At 38.8% G+C, this 19901-nt stretch overlaps 1 protein-coding gene and 1 pseudogene across 7 annotated transcripts in view; both read right to left on the reverse strand.

Annotated features, from left to right (window-relative positions):
• The window catches only part of MAP2K5 (mitogen-activated protein kinase kinase 5), a 273560-nt gene that overhangs the window by 157386 nt on the left and 96273 nt on the right, over positions 1-19901 (reverse strand). For all 7 annotated transcript variants that reach the window (XM_054716100.1, XM_054716099.1, XM_028141851.2 and 4 more), the window contains 4 exons: positions 18673-18741; positions 18499-18580; positions 8649-8710; positions 2364-2412 (listed from right to left, as the gene is read on the reverse strand). In XM_054716100.1, coding sequence (XP_054572075.1) covers positions 2364-2412; positions 8649-8710; positions 18499-18580; positions 18673-18741 — 262 coding nt within the window. The remainder of the gene's footprint in view (positions 1-2363; positions 2413-8648; positions 8711-18498; positions 18581-18672; positions 18742-19901) is intronic.
• Positions 8996-12018, reverse strand: LOC129148918 (PRELI domain-containing protein 1, mitochondrial-like; annotated as a pseudogene).

The following is a 19901-nucleotide window of genomic DNA, read 5'->3' on the forward strand; positions in this document are numbered from 1 at the left end:
AGCAGAGAACTAAACCATATTACCTGTCTAGGGAGAGGCTTAGAAACAGAAGCTGTAAGTGTCCCTGACACTAAGGCACCTTTGAAGCTTCAACTCATCCAAAAGACAACAGCAAATGTGTATACACCCTGCAAAGATCTTTGACACTAATAACTCCCCCCCAGCTCTGCCCCTGATCGCCCCCTCCCCACAACTGGGGGTGGGTGGCTGGACCCCACCCGTGCACAAATTCGTGCACTGGGCCTCTAGAATAAATATATTTAATGAGGTATATTACCATAGCATATTATTTCTATAATTGAGTACCCATAATTATTGGGGAATAACCGTTCATTTGCACTAAAGTTCTTTAGTCTGACCATCTAGACAATGCAGATGTACATTCACTCACTGGTATTTATTTAAAACTAAAATCACTTGAGAGGATTTGTTGGCCCACTACCACTTCCCCCACTCAGCCCCTTGTAGATCCTCTTCCTGGACCTAGTAGCATTTTCCAGTGGGTGACTCTCTGTAGGAACTCGGTTGGCCAGGATAGACTGAAAAGAGAAGTACAGGCTCAGGATTCATTAGTGAAACCTCTATGTTCTCAGTGAAACCATTAAGGCCCTCATATGCCACTGATCAAAGAACCCTGTCTTCACCCACACTGCCTCCAGAACTGGGAAGAAGGTCCTACCTGCCTCGGAGACGCTCTCTCTGGTCAACAACACTTGCCCACAGTGATAAAAGGGTAGTTGTACTGGAAATCTGACTAACACAAACTTTATTTTTAGATCCAGATATAAACCATTTGAAACATATCTATCAAGATCCCATTTCAAATTACTCAATTTGAAAAAATTCAATTATTTCTGTAAAACTAAAACCAAAATAATTTAGATACAGAAAATACTAGAGGTATACCAATTTATCAATATCTATCTATTTCTGATTTTTAAAAGAAAAAGAATTGCTGAATAACTAAAGAGTATTTCCCTATCCACTATACTTTCTCACAGAAAGTTATGGCTAGTGAGAATTCATTGTAAGCCAGATTGTGCTGTATGTCCAGAGTATGGGATGGTCCTAAGGATCACTTTAATAATAACATTTGCATTTCCAGGGCAAGGTCCTTTTAATGAAAGCTTTGCTATTGAGAACTGATGACTTCCTTTGTCAAATGAAGAGCAGATATCTATAAAAATCAATAAAATGACAAGAACTGACCACTATGTTAATTCCTATTAAAATGGCTACATGGGTTGATGCGTGTGTGGAAGTGAAAATACAGGGAATAGAAGCAATATAAGTCATACCATTTCTTTTCATCTTGGTGGTGAAAAATGCTCCATTTTTCTCCCACCCACAAATGTGTTTACATGCTTATTCATACCCAGAAAGAGTAACACTAACTCTCCCTACATTTACATTTTGCACCAACTATACTTTATAAATATAGTGGACTGGATTTAAAGAAAAATTTGGGTTATGATTCCATTAATCAGCATAAATACCTTAAAGAACTGAATTGATACTTTATTTGTCAAAATCTACATATCCTCTTCAAAAGAGGAATCACCAGGATATGAAAACCACCATAACAGAACCCTTAGTAACAGATGTGGTACTACAATTGAAGACATCAGTTGTTTTGTCTCTCTCATAGTTTATACTTTTTCTTAAAAAAACTTTCCTTTAATCACATCTAATGTGTATGCTGTTGCGTTCCCCAAATGTGCATTAAACTATGCTGAGCAGATGTGGAAAATTAAACAATACTGTTAGTAACATTAGGCCCTGAAGTTGCTTTGTTATAGTCTGTTTCTCACTTAATAATTTGTTCCAAATGAATTCAGACATTTTGGGAACATTAAAAAAATGCAAAGGGAGGTTCCTTTTGCAACATTGAACAGTTATCTGATTATTCTTCTCATCTTCTCATGTGTTATGTTAATAAACTAGGAAACTAATTTCTGATGCTTTTACCAATTCATTAAAGTTTCACTTTCAAGGTATGTGAAGTAATCTCTTAAGGAACTGTGTATGATGATATCTAAATGCTAATTTTTAAAAAAGAGATGCAATCATACAGAAATGAAGGTTTGCATGAACTAGAGTTAAGAAAGAAAAATAAGATCTTGTCATTTTCAAATACTATAAAATACCTTTTTACACGTTTGGTAAATATTATTCACAAAAATACAATACCAAGTTTATAATCTAAATCAGAGCAGTTGAGCAAGAAAAGAAAAATAACATTTTTTTGACTATCAAATATATCAGCTTAAATATTACATCACTTATTCACTTTAAAAATCAAGAGATATGAAGAGCTCCCCACCCCACCTCAAATTGTCAAAGCTTGTAAGCTCAGTACATACCTCTGTGTAAAATCTTTAAACTCCACAAATACGTAAGGCCTTTAACAACCTAAATTTAAGAAAGAGAAAACAGTACAATGATGATTTTTTTAAGGACCTTTCCACACTTAAACATATAATAATATCAACCATAATTCTTCCTTTAAAACTCTGTCAACCAATAAGCATCTCCAATTTGTGTGCCAGGCTGAGGATGCCAAATGTGTAAGTGTTCACATTTTTTCTTTTCATGAACTTTCAATGTTCTGAAGATAAGGTATGAGAAATGAAAGAATGAAGTGTATGTGCATAAAATGACCTGGAAGTACATTTGCTAAGTTCTTATTGGAGAGGGATAGGAAAAAGGGACAAAGACCTTCATTTTTTATTTTTCTATACTTCAGTATGTAAAAAAAAAAAAAAAATCATAACATTTATGACCAAAAAGGGACAATTTGAAAAATTAGCTAATGAAGGCAATGGGTAAAAAAGTGATCACTTTTCCTGCTAGTAGTCAGGAAGGCTTTACCAAGGTACTAGGCCTTGAGTAACTGAAAAAAAGAAAAGAAAGCCCTGGCCAGTTTTCTCAGTGGTTAGAGCATCAGCCCCAGGACTGAAGGGTCACAAGTTTGATTCCTGGTCAAGGTCACGTACCTCAGTTGCAGGTTCAATCCCTGGCCCCAGTTGGGGTGTGTGTCTCTCTCACATAGATGTTTCTTCTCTCTGTCTCTCTTTCTCTCTCTCTGCCCTCCCCGCCCCCTACTCCATCCACCTCTCTCCCTTCCACTCTCTCTCTAAAGAGCTATGGAAAAAATATCCTTGGATGAAGATTAAGAACAATAAAAAATTTTTTTAAAAAGAGAAGAAAGCATTCAGGCCAAGGTAAGACTATATAATCAAAGTATTGGGGCAGTGTACTCTTCAAAAATATCAAGGTCAGGAAAGACAAACACTGAGACACTGTTCTAGATTAAGAGAGCCATGACAACTAAGTGCAATGCATAACCCTAGCCTGGATGCTGAACCAGAAATTATTTTCTTTTGGTCTAAAAGGGAATTATTGGACAACTGGCAAAATCTGAACAAGGAATGTTGATTAGATAATAATAATGTATCAATGCTAATTTCCTGATTTTGATCAGTCTACAGTGATAATCTAAGATAATGTCCTTGTTCTTAGGAAATATACACCTGAAGTAGTTAGGGGTAAAGGGCCATGATGTCCACAACTTGTTTTCAAATGTTTTAGGAAAAAATATGTAGTATTCAAGATTTGTGGTTGGGAATCCACATATGTGAAGGGTCAACTGAAGCTATACACAGATTTTCGTCTGCATTGTGGTTAGTATCCCTAAACCACTGTATAGACATGATGTTTAAGGGTAAACTGTCTCTGTGTGTGTATATATACATACATACATACATACACACATACATACATACACACACACACACACACATAAACCAAAGGTGGTTAACTGTAACAACTGTGGAATCTGAGTGAAGTATCTGTGGGAATTCTTTTCTGTAAGTTTAAAATAACTTCAAAATAATAATTTTCCCAAAAATGTTTTAACTGATATTGGGGTAAGAAAGAACAAAGTAGCCCATCTGGCTGATGCAAGCATAAGTGTGGAATCATGTAGACAATATCGAAAAGGCAAGTCAAGGAAATAAAGTGAGAAGATACAAACATCTGAATTAGATTTGGATTTCAGAATTTAACAGCCTGAGTTAAGAATAATTAGTCAAATAAGATATGGAAAAAAACATATTTCTAAGACCCTACATACATGGATTACAAGTGCTACCTTCTAGTGGGAAATTAAATCATTAGAAGCTTTAGAAATCTTTATATAGACATTGTTGTAAAAGGAGATGCAAACATTTTTATTTCTACCCATTGCTCTGTATGCATATGAGTGTGGACTTGCCAATTTCAAGATTAACTATTCATAATTAGGTATTAGATATAATAAATGAACACCTATCACTCAAATTGACTACAAGAATTTAAAAGTACCTGTCATTATAGGAAATTTTAGGTGGGTCAGGACTGTAAGGACAAAAAAAGCTACCATTATGAGAAGTAACTGAGTGAATGACATTTCTTGAAAATGGTGACAAGAGGATTGGGGTACTAAATATGCAAGGGTTTTAGTTGATCAAGAAAGACTAAGAGTAATATTAAAAACAGAAATGCAAAGGGAGAAACCCAATTTCCAAATAGTAAAGATCTGGAAGAACATAAAATCTATATCAATTAATGCTGAGCAGAAGTTAACATATTTTAATTGTTCTCATGGAGTAGAATGTACTCCTGAAAGATTTGCTAACACAGTATAATCAATCCCACAATGTTTGTCTACTGTAAGAGAATAGAATGAATACATTTTTATAGAAAATGATTTCTTTTGGGGTTTGGAATAAGTGGTATTTCAATAGAACACACATTTTCTGGACAGGAAAATAGTAAAAAAAGAAAATACCAAAATAGTAATAATAAGTTTAACACAAAGGGAGGAAACGGACAATGTTTATAAAAAATAAGATCAATAATAAAAACAATTTTCGTCTTGAGCAGTAGGACAAGATCATCTTATTTAGCAAGGAAGTACTCATCTTCTGAGTTCTGGAAGTAGGAATAAACGTCTCAATTCCAAGCTTAGTTACATATTATAAAATATTTCCATTAAAGCCAGCAATAAAAATTGGTCTCACAGAAAAAGAATAATCAGGAAACACATAAGGAGAAGGAAATCCATCATATTCAGACTATCAGGCAGAAAAAAAGTAAAACAAATCCTGATTTTTATGATATTGCTAAAATTATGAATTTTGTTTGAGATTTAAAAAACTGTTATTTTTTCCAACTTTGTCAAAATAGGCTACATTTTTCTTTATAAGCATATAAGAATCAAGGTAGGGAGCTGGAAATGTGTCGACTGGAAATCTAAAGGGTATTATTGGTATTCAGTAGGCAGGCTTTCATAACAATGACTTGACAAAACCTTGACACTGAAAGTACTTATATCTGCTGTCAATCACTCACTCCTTGACATGTCAAGTGCACATCCTTTCAGGGACAACTTCAATCAACATTAGCACTCAGAATAGAGTACACAGTGTCACTGCTTCAGAAATGAGAGGAAAATAAAATGTGGTAGATGGAAGGGAAAGACACAAAGGCATTCCTGTTTAAAGGAGACCAGATTCAAATGGAAAGTAGATAAAAACCACGGAACAAGCTGGAAGGCTGGATTCAGCCAGTTTATGTGGATTTCTTTATTTGAGAAAAATATTCTCTTGCTATACACCCTACAAGAGAAAATTTGAACAACATATCATAAAGGCTGACAGGGGTCCATCCTGTAATGAACCTTGTATCTTTGGGAAATAAAGTTAATTTGTGGAGGGAGAGATGCCTAGATATGGTTCTAAGACATGAAGAGAATATGAATCTGTATGTGTTATACCATTATTCTCCCATTCATACTTCTCTTTTTCTTTTAAACCTTGTTCTCTCTTTTACTCCTTCCTCTTCTTTTTTCTCATTCTCTTACGAAAGTAGAGTGAAAGAACATTGGGCCTGGAGTCAAAAGCCCTCAGTGCAAATTATCACTGACTAGTTATATGATAACTCTGGGCAAGTTATTTAACTTTTCTAAACCTCATCTTATACTAGTACATGCATAAAATATGTACAATAATCTACACTTTATAGAGTTGCTATAAAGACTGAATGATAATAGTTGTATATAAAACATTTACCCATGATGAAGTATTCACTATATACCTATTTTCCTCCTCTCTCCTGATTCTGTTGATTCTGACCTCAAAAGAGCACCCATGTGCTTTCTTGGCCTCACAGAGGACTAAAGGGAATGATGCTGAAGCTGTCTTCAGAACACTAGAAGAGAATCAAGGATACCAGGAACCCAGTCAGGCCATGAGAATATCTACTTTACAAACCATGGCCTACAGCCCATCGATTTGCTAGTCTTATTTTGACTGGTAGAATCCTTTCACTGGTGTTTGTCAGTGGCAACAAAGGATTATCCTAGTTTGTAGCCTACTCATTACATTAAAAAACTAGAGGTCTGGTGCATGAAATTCATGCATGGGGGGGCGCGGTCCCTCAGCCCGGTCTGCACCCTCTCCAATCCGGGACCCCTCAGGGGATGTCCGACTGCCTCTCGCAATCCAGGACTGCTGGCTCCTAACCGCTCGCCTGCCTGCCTGATCGCCCCTAACCACCTCTGCCTGCCTGATCGCCCCCTAACCACCTCTGCCTCGCTCCATACCTGGGACCCAGGATTCCTTCCTCTGGCCAGTCGCAGGCACTTGGGACCCAGGCTTCCCTCCCTCTGGCCGGCCACAGGCACCCAGGACCCGGGCCGGCTTCGCCTGGGCCGGCTGCAGCCGCAGGGGACCGTGGGCGGGCGGCTTTGCCCGGGCCGCAGGCGCTGGTGCCCGGGACCGCGGGACAGGTGGCTTGTCTCTTTCCCAGGCCGCAGCCGCAGCCGCAGCTGCTGGCGCCCGGGACCATGGGGCGGGTGGCTTGGTGGCTTGTCCCTCTCCTGTGCCACAGCGTGGCTGGTCCCCATTCCTCTCTCGCGAGCTCATCTGTGCCTGGCTGGTCCCCATTCTTCTCTCCCCAGTGTTGAGTGTCTGAGTGTGACAGCGTAAGGGCATGACAACTATTTGCATATTAGCTCTTTATTATATAGGATATACTTTGGGGGCATTACACAAGTTTAGGTCCCAGAAGAGTCTATAAAAAGTGGCAGATGGAGAGCAAAACTATCAAAAGCATTTTTTCTACTCTGGCCACAGCAGTTTTCATTACTATGACCTGATGAGCCATAAAAGTTGGAGAAATTGGAAGCATTCTAGAAAAAAAACAAACTTCTAATTTTTAAAACTATAAGGGCAAATGTAAACAATGCTTTGGGCTAGCACTTATTTTAAATGCCTTTCTCTAAAATAATTTTTGTCATATTTCCATTATTCAATAGGTAAGCCCTGTATTGGAAACTGGATTATTATTATTATTTTCTGACTCTATTCCCTTCACAGGTTTCCCACTCCAGTAGAACTGAGAAGACTGTATGTAGCCTTGTGTGGCTGCCCTACACAAGAGGGAGGTAAGATTTATGAAGTCCAGGAAGAACATGCTTCTCTACTGCAGGAGGCAGATTTCTATTTTATCCAAGTTCAATAGATAATTGAGTACATAGAACTCATATACTTTTTTTTTCATTTTCTATTGGTATCCTTGCCTTTTTTCACCCTTTATTATACGTGTTATTAAACGTTAGAGCCAAGAACTGCCAAAAGCCACAAAAAATTCATTCCCCCCTGAGATTAAAAAAGGAAATGAAACATTTTTATTTTCATCTAAAATAGTGATTTAAGTACTCAAATTTTACACTGAACTAATTTACCTAAACATGTAGATTAGAAGCTACTTAACAGCAATAGCATCAGAAAAGAAAGTTATCATCATCCTGGGCAGTTCACACTAATAATTAGAAAGAAAAAAGGAAAGCTGTGAATTACAATAAACTAAAACTAAATAAGTGTCCATGCTGGATTAAAGGATTTGCGTTGTCAGATCAGTCTGGTGTCAGTATAATGAATGTGAAAATCAGCCATTTAATTAAATGGTACATGGTATAATCGCTTTGTTCTGCATTAAACTGCTTAGGTTATCAGAGTGCCTTTAGTTTAGCAATTGTTCACTATTATACTACCCCATGACTTCTCTTAGACACTGTTTAACCTACATTATTCCAAATTTGAAATATGGGGCTTATATAGCAATTTAACTGATATATTTCATCAGTTTATAAGTGAATATAGAAAATAGAAAAACTACTTTTAATCACGAAGGGAATAAAAATTAAAACCCAAGAAAAAAATCTTTAAGAACAAAGTAGTATTTTCTTATAGACTGTTTTATTTTAATAATTTAGACTTTAAAAGTATTTTCTAATATGCTTATAATTATAAAATGCCCAACAACCAGCTTTCTTTTTTGAAGAACGTGGTCAATAAGAGCACTAAGGTCCCTGCAACACATGACACCAGAACAGGTCAGAGTGCCTACAAGCCTGAAAGGTGTCATGTGACTATATAGTTGTTGTGGGTTGGTCTATGGAAAGAAGAAAGCACAAAAATGACAATAAAAAGTTAAAGATGGCCCTGGCTGTCAATAGGGATTGAGAAGAGGATATAAGGAGAGTAAGGCTCGACTAGAGACGAAATCGCCCTGATTTCATAAGGTTGAAGCCATATACTCACTGCCACAGCAATCCTCCCAAGGACATGCTCTGGAATTTTTCTATATACATCCAAAGATCCCCCTGTAGAGAGAAACATGTGTTACTACCAATAAAACTACTAGAACAGAGCACTGGGTCTCTCCTCTGTGCATTCATTGTGAGAAATGTTTTGCTCATATCAAGCATTAAATGTCTGGGGTAAAATTTGTTTTTGTTCAATCTATATATATAAAGAGGAAATGTGAAAATTAGGCCGGGACTCCGGAACGGGTCACGACCGGACAGGAGGAGGTTGCGCGCGCAGGTGAGGCCCAGAGCGGAGACGGTGACAGAGACAGCGGGGCCAGCGAGCCGCTGTGCCCCAGCTCAGGCCAGCCCCCCAGAGCCGGAGCGGACAAGGACAGGGACAGGGGGCAGGCCCGCAGCCTCCACGGCTGAGCGCAGGCCCGGATAGGAGACAGCGGCCCGCCTCCCGAGGAAGCGGCGTGGCTCCCTCCCAGCTCCCGTGGGCGCCAGCGGCTCACTTCCGCCGCCCACGGAAGCCACACAGCTCCCGGCAGCACGCTGTGGTTCCCGTCGGCTCCCACGGATGCGGTGGGCGGCCTTCTGCACACGATGGGCTACTAGTATATAAATAAAGCCATTGGTTTTATATTTATCCTGTTTAAAGCAGGAAAATGATCACTTCTTTAGATAACTTTGTCTTGTAGTTTCCAGATTCGAACATGAAGCTGGAAAATCCCGGAGTGACTAAAACTTATATTTTGGCTCTGGGTACTACTGGGAAGATAATGAGAAAACACACTTCTGCAATGAGCTGAACCATCTTTATTTACTAAAATAGCATTTATATTATAGATGCAATAAAAGTGAAAGTATTCTAGAAAAAATACTTTATGTTCTCATTGATCTTTCAGATGAATGCAGCTGCAAGGATGAACAGTCTCAAGAAGATCAAGCTTCACATGCTGGTACTTGGAATACTGATAAATGCAGCTTATTGCGCCAATCCCTTATGAAATGAACAGCATGAGTGGCTCAAAACTAGGAGGTGCAAATCACTCCCATATACTAGTAAGAAGTCTTAAGAGGAGATTTATTTTTATGTAGGACATAAATCAGGGCTTAATTAGCTAAGTGGACAATATTTAATAAGCTGAATCAAAAAGTTAAAGATTATGTTACTTCCATTATCAGTAGAACAAGCCAAAAGAGAACCCTATTTTGAGGTAGTTCACTGGGTTTTGTAAATATCCATTTAATCTTGGTTATATCTCCCTCTCCTTAGCCATCAGATGGGTAAATATTTCTATAGCTGGCTTTGTGTCATCACAGATTCATCTTGTCCTTGACATACTCATTAGAGATAACTGTCAGAGGCAAAAAAAAAAAAAAAAAAAAAAAGATGTGGTAGATCCACTCAGAATCAAGAGTTCCTATTAAGACTGATGAGTTCTCTTTGTGCAGTTAAGTAATTCTTATTAGGCTAAAAATAGCAGATGATTTTCCCTTTAAGTTTTACTGTAATTTGTATCCTATAGGCCTATCCCCAAAAGGCAATTTTTAGATTCATCAAGTCATCAGACATTAGTGTTGGTGGGACATTAAAGATCAGTGCAATGACTTTATTTGACAGGTGGGAGAGACTGAGTTCCAGAGAAGTGAGTATTCTATTCATGGTCATGAATCAGTTGAAGGCAGAGCTCAGGAAAGCTCTGAGCCTTTGAACTCCCAGAACGGCAAAGGTCTAAAATGTTTCCCTATAACATCACATAGCTTGAGAATCACATGTTCACTTTTTACAGTTTAAAAAAAATCTCACTACAATGTGATATGATTATGACATATACTCAGAGAGAGAGAGAGAGAGTTTAATCTTAGCTGAGATGTTGGTATTCTAGACATTCAGAAACTCACTTATCTCTGGAACAGTTGGTTTGAACTATTTGCTCATGATTCCAAGGTCACTGGTTTGCTACCTGCGACCTGTCATTTCCCAGGGTCCCTTGACCTCAGATCATCCCTACCCATCATTTCATTGAATGCCACTATCCACCACGGGAACCAGGAGAAAGGGTGCTAACAGATTAGCAAAAAACTAATCTCAGTTGCCAAACAACTACATGTTTCTTTTGATGAATTAGGGCTATTGTCTTCATGTAACTAGGCCAAAAAACTCCTGGGATAAGGTCTGTGCTGATCCTAATACAGGGTCTAAAATAGAAAGTAGTGTCTTGCATGTAAGATAAACACAAAATGTAGTAAGTGAACAAGAAGCAACCTTACTATCATACCCACCCCAACATTTTCCCTAAAAAGACCATAATTATTATTAATACGAACAAAACTGAAATCTAGACCATTAAGCAAACATTTCAGAAGATGCTCTCTTAGTGTCTGCTAATTGAGAAAGTAAAAAGCCCCTTTTTTCTTTGCAACATGTTTTTCGGAAAACAATTTATTCCCATGATGGTAATCCAAATACATGTGCAGATATTCTGAGATGCATTTGGGTGTTTCTTAGTGGATTTAGTTTTGACTTAATGAGAAGGCAGGTCACATTACTCCCCTGGAAGACACCACTTGTGACTGTCTATTTTCCATCTGATGTGGAACTTGCCTAGTATAAAAAGCCTTTTCCTTAGGGGCATTTGTTGAAAACAATAAGAATAAATTGATTACCTTTGTAACTGACTAAGGTGGTGGATAATAGTTGAGGTAAACAACAAGCTAACCAAAAATATTAAAAGGAAAAGCTGGGGAAAGATGTCCATAGAGGCTTTGAAAAGCTCTACATATTCTTGGGAATCTAGGCCATGCACATGCATAAGACTGTTCAAAGATGGGGAAGAAATGGAGCTATACAATTGTAACATTTTTGTACAATATTGAAAAGGCCAAGATGTATTCAAAACCCTTCATTGACTTGATTACATTGCTTTTGAACAGGGCGAGACCAAATTCCTGGACAGCTCTGGAGACTCCAAATAAGCTAGAGGAGACCCAAGCTTCCTGATGGGTTTCGGTCCAGCTGCTCTTATTGGAGTTCACACAGTAAACACATCGTTCCTCCACCACCATCAGCCAGGCGTGGCTGATGTTCCCGGTGAAGGTGGTCACCGTCTGGTTCTGTGGGCCCACAATAGAACCCTCCAGGATGTATACTGAGTGAGTAACATTGGCAGGAAACAGACGCTCGGCTCAGCAGAGCATCCTGTTGGTCTTGGTCAGGAGACTCCAGGACAGGAGCTTCTGATCAGGGGTCACCTTGGAGCGCACTATGTCTTCCGTCAAGACATGTTTGCTATAAGGATTCAAGCACAGAAGGCAGCAAACACTTGGTCCCATGAAGTCTGGAGTACACTCTGGCCCAGGAAATACTTCACCATTGTCCCGGCCAGGGTGGGATCAGCACCCTTGCAGCATCAGGGATGCAGAGCCTGGGGGGCACATGGAGGCCAGGCTGGGGCTCAGCGCCCACCCTCCAGGCACCAGCTCAGTCACCACCCTGCTGCCCCCCACCAGCTGCCTCCGCCCACCACTTCCAGCGCAGACTTCTATGTGCAGCTTTTGAAACCTCACTAGGCCCTGTATCAGGCTCAATATGTCCTGTTTAAGTGTGTAGGACAATGACCCTCAGGGCACATCAGTGACCTTCAGGCACATCCCCAGCTTTCAGCATTTCTGACTCTGCAGGAGTGTGGTGGGAAGGGGTTGGGGTTGTCTTTTTGCTGCAGCACAAGAGGAGTATATACTGGCCCATTGCTCTGCACAAGCTATTGGGGGGACCTGTTTCTGGCCATGAACTGATACCCACTACTGAAGCTGATCTCTCTCTAATGTGAGCAAAGCACTGTTCAATCCAGTGCTGGGACTTCTCCTGGAAACAGGCAACACATGCCACTTAACCACAAAAACTACTCACAAAAGAAACTCCAGGACCAGATGGTTTCACTGGTGAATTCTACCAAATGTTTAACAAAGAATTAACATCAATCCTTCACTAAGTCTTTCAAAAGTAGAAGATGAGGGGACACTTTCAAACTCATTCTTTGAAGACAGTATTATCTTGATACCAAAACCAGACAGAGACATTACAAAAAAACCCAAAAAAACTACAGACTAATATCTCTTAATAATACAGATGTAAAAATCCTCAACAATACACTAGCAAACTGAATCTAGCAACATATAAAAAGGATTATACAGCATAACTATAAAACTATGATTGGTTCAACATGCAAAAATCAATTAATATAATACACTATAATTATGGAATAGAGGACAAAAAACACGTTCGTTTCAATAGACACAGAAAAGTCATTTGACAAAATCTAACACCCTTTCATGATAAAAAAATACTCAACAAAGTTGGAAGATAAGTGGACTTCCTCAGCCTGACAAAGGACATCTACCGAAAACCCACATCATATTTAATGGCTTAAGTGAAAGCATGAAAGTTTTCCCTCTGAGATAAGAAACAAAAGAAGGATGTCTGTTCTTACTACTTCTATTATTCAACATTGGACTGAAGATTCTAACCAGGGTAATTAAAAAAAGGAAAAGGCATCCAGATTGGAAAGGGAGAAGTGGAACTACCTCTATTTACATGATCTTCTACATAGAAAACTCTAAGGAATCCTCAAAAAGCTATTAGAAGTTAAAAACAAGTTTAGCAAGGTAAGAGGATACAAGATCAATATACAAAAATCATTTCTACTTCTATATGTTAGCAATAAACAATCCAAAAACAAAATTAAAAGAATTCAACTTATAATAGCATCAAAGAATAAAATATTTATAAATAAATTTAACAAAAGAATTGCAAAACTTAAGTACTCAATTTCAAAATTTACCACAAAGTTACAATAATCTAGAGCAGCAATTTCCAACTGGTGTGCCGCAAAAAATTTTAAAACATGCAATACCTGACTAGTTAGTCAGGGGCACTAACCTCTTTTCCCTTGGACAGTCAAAAAATGACAACAATCTTTATCCCCTAGATTTTCAAATAAAAATTGTAACGATAGCTGTCCCTTGTGAATGAATCAAAATTATACCCATTTTTTTGGTCAGATGGGCAAAAAATATACTATGATCCAAAAGTAGAAACATTCAAATGCCCATCAACAAATGAATGAGTTAAAAAAATTTTTTGGTCATAAAAAGGAATGAATGCAGTCATGCATCGCTTAATGATGGGGCACGTTCTGAGAAATGCATGGTTAGGCAATTTCATCCTTGTGTGAACATCAGAGTACACTTACACAAACCTAGATATTACAGCCCACTACACACTTAGGCTATATGGTATGGTCTATTGCTCCTAGGCTACAAACCTATACAGCATGTTACTGTGCTGAATACTGTAGGAAACTGTTAGACAATGAAAAGTAATTGAGTATATAAGCATAGAAATGGTACAGTAAGGTATAAAAGATAAAAAATGGCACATTTGTACAGGGTACTTATTATAAACTAGAGGCCCGGTGCACGAAATTCATGCACAGGGGTGTGTGTGTGGGGGTGTCCCTTAGCCCAGCCTGCACCCTCTCCAATCTGGGACCTCTTGAGGGATGTCTGGACATCCCTCTCACAATCCAGGACTGCTGGCTCCCAACTGCCCTCCCCTGCTGGCCTGGTCCCTCCCAACTGCCCTCCCCTGCTGGCCTGGTCTCCCCCAACTGCCCTCCTCTGCTGGCCCCGTCACTCCTAACTTCCCTCCCCTGCAGGTCTGGCCCCCCCAACTGCCCTCCCCTACTGGCCTGGTCTCCCCCAACTGCCCTCCTCTGCTGGCCCGGTCACCCCTAACTGCCCTCCCCTGCAGGCCTGGCCCCCCCAACTGCCCTCCCCTGCTGACCTGGTCTCCCCGAACTGCCCTCCCCTGCAGGCCTGGGTCCCCCCCAACTGCCCTCCCCTGCAGGCCTGGTCCCCCCAACTGCCCTCCTCTGCTGGCCTGGTCACCCGCAACTGCCCTCCTTTGCTGGCCTGGTCACCCCTAACTTCCCACAACTGCCCTCCCCTGCAGGCCATCTTGTGGCAGCCATCTTGTGGTGGCCATCTTATGTCCACATGGGGGCAGCCATCTTTGACCACATGGGGGTGGCCATCTTGTGTCTTGGTGTGACAGTCAATTTGCATATTACTCTTTCATTAGATAAGATGGAGTTTGTAGAACTGGAAGTTCTTTGGGTGAGTCAGTAAGTGGTGAGTGAATGTAAAGGCCTAGGACATTACTGTATACTACTGTAGAATTTATAAACACTGTTTCAACAGGGCCAAAAATAGAACATCAAATCTGTTAATGCTGCTCCATGTACAGAGATGTGGACTAGATTGGTTAGAAATACTGAGGCCAAGCCTTTGTGGCTTGGTGACCGAATGTCGTCCCATGCACCAAGAGGTCACAGGTCAATTCCAGGTCAGGGCACGTGCCTGGCTTGCGACTTTATCCCCAGTAGGGGACATGCAGGAGGCAGCTGATTTATGTTTCTCACTCATTGAATTTCTCTCTCCCTTCTTCCTTTTCCTTCCTCTCTCTCTAAAAAACATATTAAAAAAAATACCAAAGAGAAACTGAGTAAGGAGTAGATCACTGTAATAGTGATATGTAGGGAGGAAGTGAAAGTGATTCTTCCTGAGGAAGAGTAGGAATAAGAAATCAAGATAGAGAGATAAAGGAATACAAGAGGTTGTTATGGCAATGTGGTTTTGGCTATTGCATGTTGGAGCAGTGGTGAGATTAATGAACTTGTGGTACACATTAAAATAGAGGGTGTTTAACATGGAGAGGGTGTAAAACTGAGGATTCAATATTTTTTACTTTGGAAATTTGATTTTGGTTCCATTGATCCTTTCTAGCACAAAGGGCTCTCTCTAGCAATTGATGGAAGAAACAAAATTTATGTGTGTGTTATATCATTACAACCTGAAAATATGTCAAAAGTACAGGAACACGCTGGCTCCACACTAAAGGTGCAATGGCCCTTAAAACTTGTTAAAGTGGTTCTTGTGGACCTGGGTCCTTATAGGATCTTAAGTTCTCAACAAAGAATTTACAGCAAATAATTCTGAAGACCATCAAGCGTGATCTGGGAGGGCTGCAAGAACACTCTGAATATGTAGGGCTGGGGGACAGGCTCCTCTGTGGGGAAACAGGTCGGTGGCTGACTGACTGGGATGTAATCTGTGCACTCAAAACTGAGGTGCTGTGAGATGGAATCTATTGCCAAGCCCTACAGATATTGCTCCTGTCAGAGGAAAAATAATTCCGTCTGAACCACATATATTTCCATTTCTTCCTGGAAATTCAGCTCCATTATAATCTTACTAGAGGCCCAATGCACGAAATGCGTGCATGGGTAGGGTCCCTAGGCCTGGCTAGCAATCAGGGCCCATCTGTGGTGTGACTGGCGGGGCGATCGGGGTTGGTGGGGGGAAGGTGGCCCCTGCTGGCACCCACCTTGGCCAGCCTAGCACCACCCGCTCAATGGCCCCGACCCTGCCACTGCCAGTTGCCTCCCTCTGTGGGGCAACTCCCTCTGTGGGCAATCAGGAGGCCCCGGCTGGCACCTGCCTTGGCTGGCCTGGGGCCTGCGGGCTGGGAGCAGCACCTGAGTTGAGTGTCTGCCCCCTGGTGGTCAGTGGGCATCATAGTGACTGATGGTTCCACGGGTCCTTCCGCAGTTCGGTCGATTTGCATATTAGGTTTTTATTATATAGGATGGGAGCATTCAGTTTTTGCAGTGACTAAAATGTTGTTATGTGGCATGTGACTGTACTAACACGTGATACAACATGAATGAATCTTGAGAACATTATGTAAGTCAGCGATTTTCAACCTTTTTCATCTCATGGCACACATAAATTACTAAAATTCTATGACACACCAAAAATATATTTTTTGCCTACCTGACAAAAAAAAAAAAAAAAAAAAGAGGTATAATTTTGATTAATAGTAATTACCTACCATTTTTGCTCCAAAGTGACTTAAAAAAATCAGGTGTCTATACTTGTATATAAGGATTTCTGGTACCAAAAATTAACCAATCAGATACAACCTTATTATGTGAAGTGACCAATAAGATACAACTCTATTATAAGACCTATATATTTATGGTTCAAGACAGGGCATTCACACTAGATGGTTATTATTGTGTTGGCTGTTGTCATTTTTTATTTGACAATCTAAGGGAAAAGAGGTTAGTGGCCCTGACTAACTAGTCGGGTACTGCATGTTTTAAAAATTCTTATGGCACGTTGGCTGAAAATCGCTGTGCTAAGTGAAAGAAGTCAGACACAAAGGCTACATATTATATAAATTCCATTTGTGTGAAATGTCCAAAACAGAAAAAATCCATAGAGACAAAAAACAGATTAGTGTTTGCCAAGGACTAGAGAAAAGAGGGAGTAAGAAGTGACTGTTGATTGGTATGGAGTATGTTTCTGGGCATGATAAAAATGTTTTGGAATTAATGACAAGTATGGTTACATGACCTTGTGAATATACTAAAAACCATGGGTTCTGTACAAATTAGAAGGGTGAATTTGATGGCATTTGAACATACCATCTCAATAAATAAATTTTTTAATGTATTTGAAAAATTGAAGACTTCTAAAAAGAATGATGAGCCCTAACTGGTTTGGCTCAGTGGATAGATCGTCAGCCTGCGAACTTAAGGGTCCCAGGTTCGATTCCGGTCAAGGGTATGTACTTTGGTTGCGGGCACATCCCCAGTAGGGAGTGTGCAGGAGGCAGCTGAACAATGTTTCTCTCTCATCCATGTTTCTAACTCTCTATCCCTCTCCCTTCCTCTCTGTAAAAAATCAATAAAATATATATATTTTTAAAAAGAATGATGAATAGTCATAAAATAATAACATCTACTAACTCTATGAATCCACTTTTTCTAGTCAGTCTCCTCGAAAGAATTGTAATTCTTAGCATCTATTATAACTAATTTAGAGCATATTATATACCTTACTATAGTATCAAGGCATTAATGCTGGCTCATTAAAAAGTCTTATAGGGCATGAACTAATTGCTTCAGTAATGTACTGAGATTTCCCAAAATGAACTCAGTATATTTTAAATTGTTGAATTTGAATGGGCCAGATACTGCAAAAATGAATATGTAAAATTTAAAGACTTCTTTGATTTAAAATGGGTCAATAATAACAATGACGATAATTTCACTGATAGGATACCAAGAAATCTGCATTCTGCCTTAATATTCAGGTCAAGAAAGAGTTACCAAATTGGAAATGAATAAAAAAAAAAAAAAAAAAAAAAGGAGAGAAAGAGCTAGAGTCCAAAGAAAACTAAACACATCTTGGCTCAACAGCTGTGTTAAAAAATAATTTCTTATCTTGCAACTAACCTTTTTCTTTCTAAAAATATAGGACATTGGGTTAATTGATTTTTTTTTAAAGTAAAAATGTTTTGGCTATTGAAACATTAAAAGAACAGAACATCTGTTTTGCAAGTAAAGACAGATTGTATGGAAGAATCAAATATCAAACCACCAATTGGACTAGCATTTAATTTGTTCTATCTAAATTTTCAATAAAAGTAAATGAAATCACATTCTTGAAATTATAGGTCAGCTCTAAATATTTAACACCAGAAATCCTTAACACTAAGATGCTTTAAAGCAAGCATGTCAAACTCAAAAGGCTAACACGGGCCAAATAAATGAGGCATGCAGCCTGTAGGCTGCGAGTTGACATGCTTGCTTTAGAGTATAAAGGTAATTATTAGTATATTTTAATTATTTTTTTCATTCTACTTGACATTTATATTAAAACCAGGTTATAAAGCACTACCCCACAAAAATAATTTTTAAAATACTATAAAAGGAAAAACTCACCATCCATAAATTCTGTACATATTGAAATCCTGTTTTCTACAAAAAATGCACCATAAAATCCTATGATATATGACGAATCACACTGTAACAAAAATAAGACAAAATTAATTAAAAACCTACAAGCCAAGAGCACAGGCATGCTTTATAAGAAAAAAATGACCAAGAAAAAATTACCTTATAAAGAATTTCCAATTCAGACATAATTTGCTTTTGAAGTTCCAGTGTAATATCTAGTAGTATGACCTAAATATGGAAAGGAATACATTGATACATTTATTTACCTTTAAATTAAGTATAGCTATACTCACTATGAAACATAAAAACTAAACTCTTCATTTCCCCTACCTCCTCCCCACTATTATAACCCCCCAGTAAATACAAACTGTATCCACATCTGTCTAATCCTTTGTATTGGGGGAGGTGGTATAGAAGTGATTGATGGGACCAAGGAAAAAGCCAGGTCTCAAAGGTCAGTATTAATAGCTTTAAAAGTCAGTTAAGTTATAACACCCTTAATTTATATACCCTATTTTGGTCACATTGGTTATTTTCAGAAGAGAAAGATAGGAGTGACTCTGAAACCATTAAAAAAAATTGCCTTGTAATTCAGACACTAGGCGATAAGCAGAAGAGGGTGATGAGTAAAAATGACATTTAAAGTAGGGTTTTTAGGTTTTTAAAACATATCACCTTTTTTTATTCTTCCAGTTAAATAATGTTTCTTTGCTAATAATGTTATAAAATGTTAGAGCTTGAAGGAACCTCAGAAATGATTTCATCTAATCCCCTTCGTTTATAGGAGGAACCCAAGGTTCTGAGGAGCCACGTGGCCTGTCAATGTCTGGCCCCTTCCTGACTCTGAGGATTTTTTTTACTTAAAAAAGAGAGTGATGAGAATAAAATAGTTGAAAGACAATTTTAAGGTCTGTGGCAGAGTTTCTGACTCTAGATATTTCTAGATAAAAACTGAACACCTAGGATTACCATGACAGCAGTAGTTACACACCATCCAACACTGAACTACATTTTGTATTACAACTGCAAAATATATATAATCATACTAGAGGGAAAAAAATCCATAAATTATAAATTGCAAACTGCTGATAGAGCAAGGAAAGAAGAGGCTAATTCTAAAACACATTTTATAGTAATGACATCCATTTGGGGGAGGGGAAAAAAATAAAAAAGGCATAGCCAGTTTCTATCAAGAGTTTGCTTTAGGGTTATTTATAAAAGCTCTCACTAAACCAGCCTGTAAGTGTAATACAAAACTGCCAAGAAACACTTCTCCAGATCAATAGTCATTTTGCCAACAATATTCACTTACATTTTTGTTCCTGTATAAAACTTAGCAACAAAATAAATTCATCTAGTGTTTCAAGTCTATGCCATAAACCAGTGGT

Source organism: Eptesicus fuscus, chromosome 5 (genome assembly GCF_027574615.1).
Source record: "Eptesicus fuscus isolate TK198812 chromosome 5, DD_ASM_mEF_20220401, whole genome shotgun sequence".
Taxonomy (NCBI): domain Eukaryota; kingdom Metazoa; phylum Chordata; class Mammalia; order Chiroptera; family Vespertilionidae; genus Eptesicus; species Eptesicus fuscus.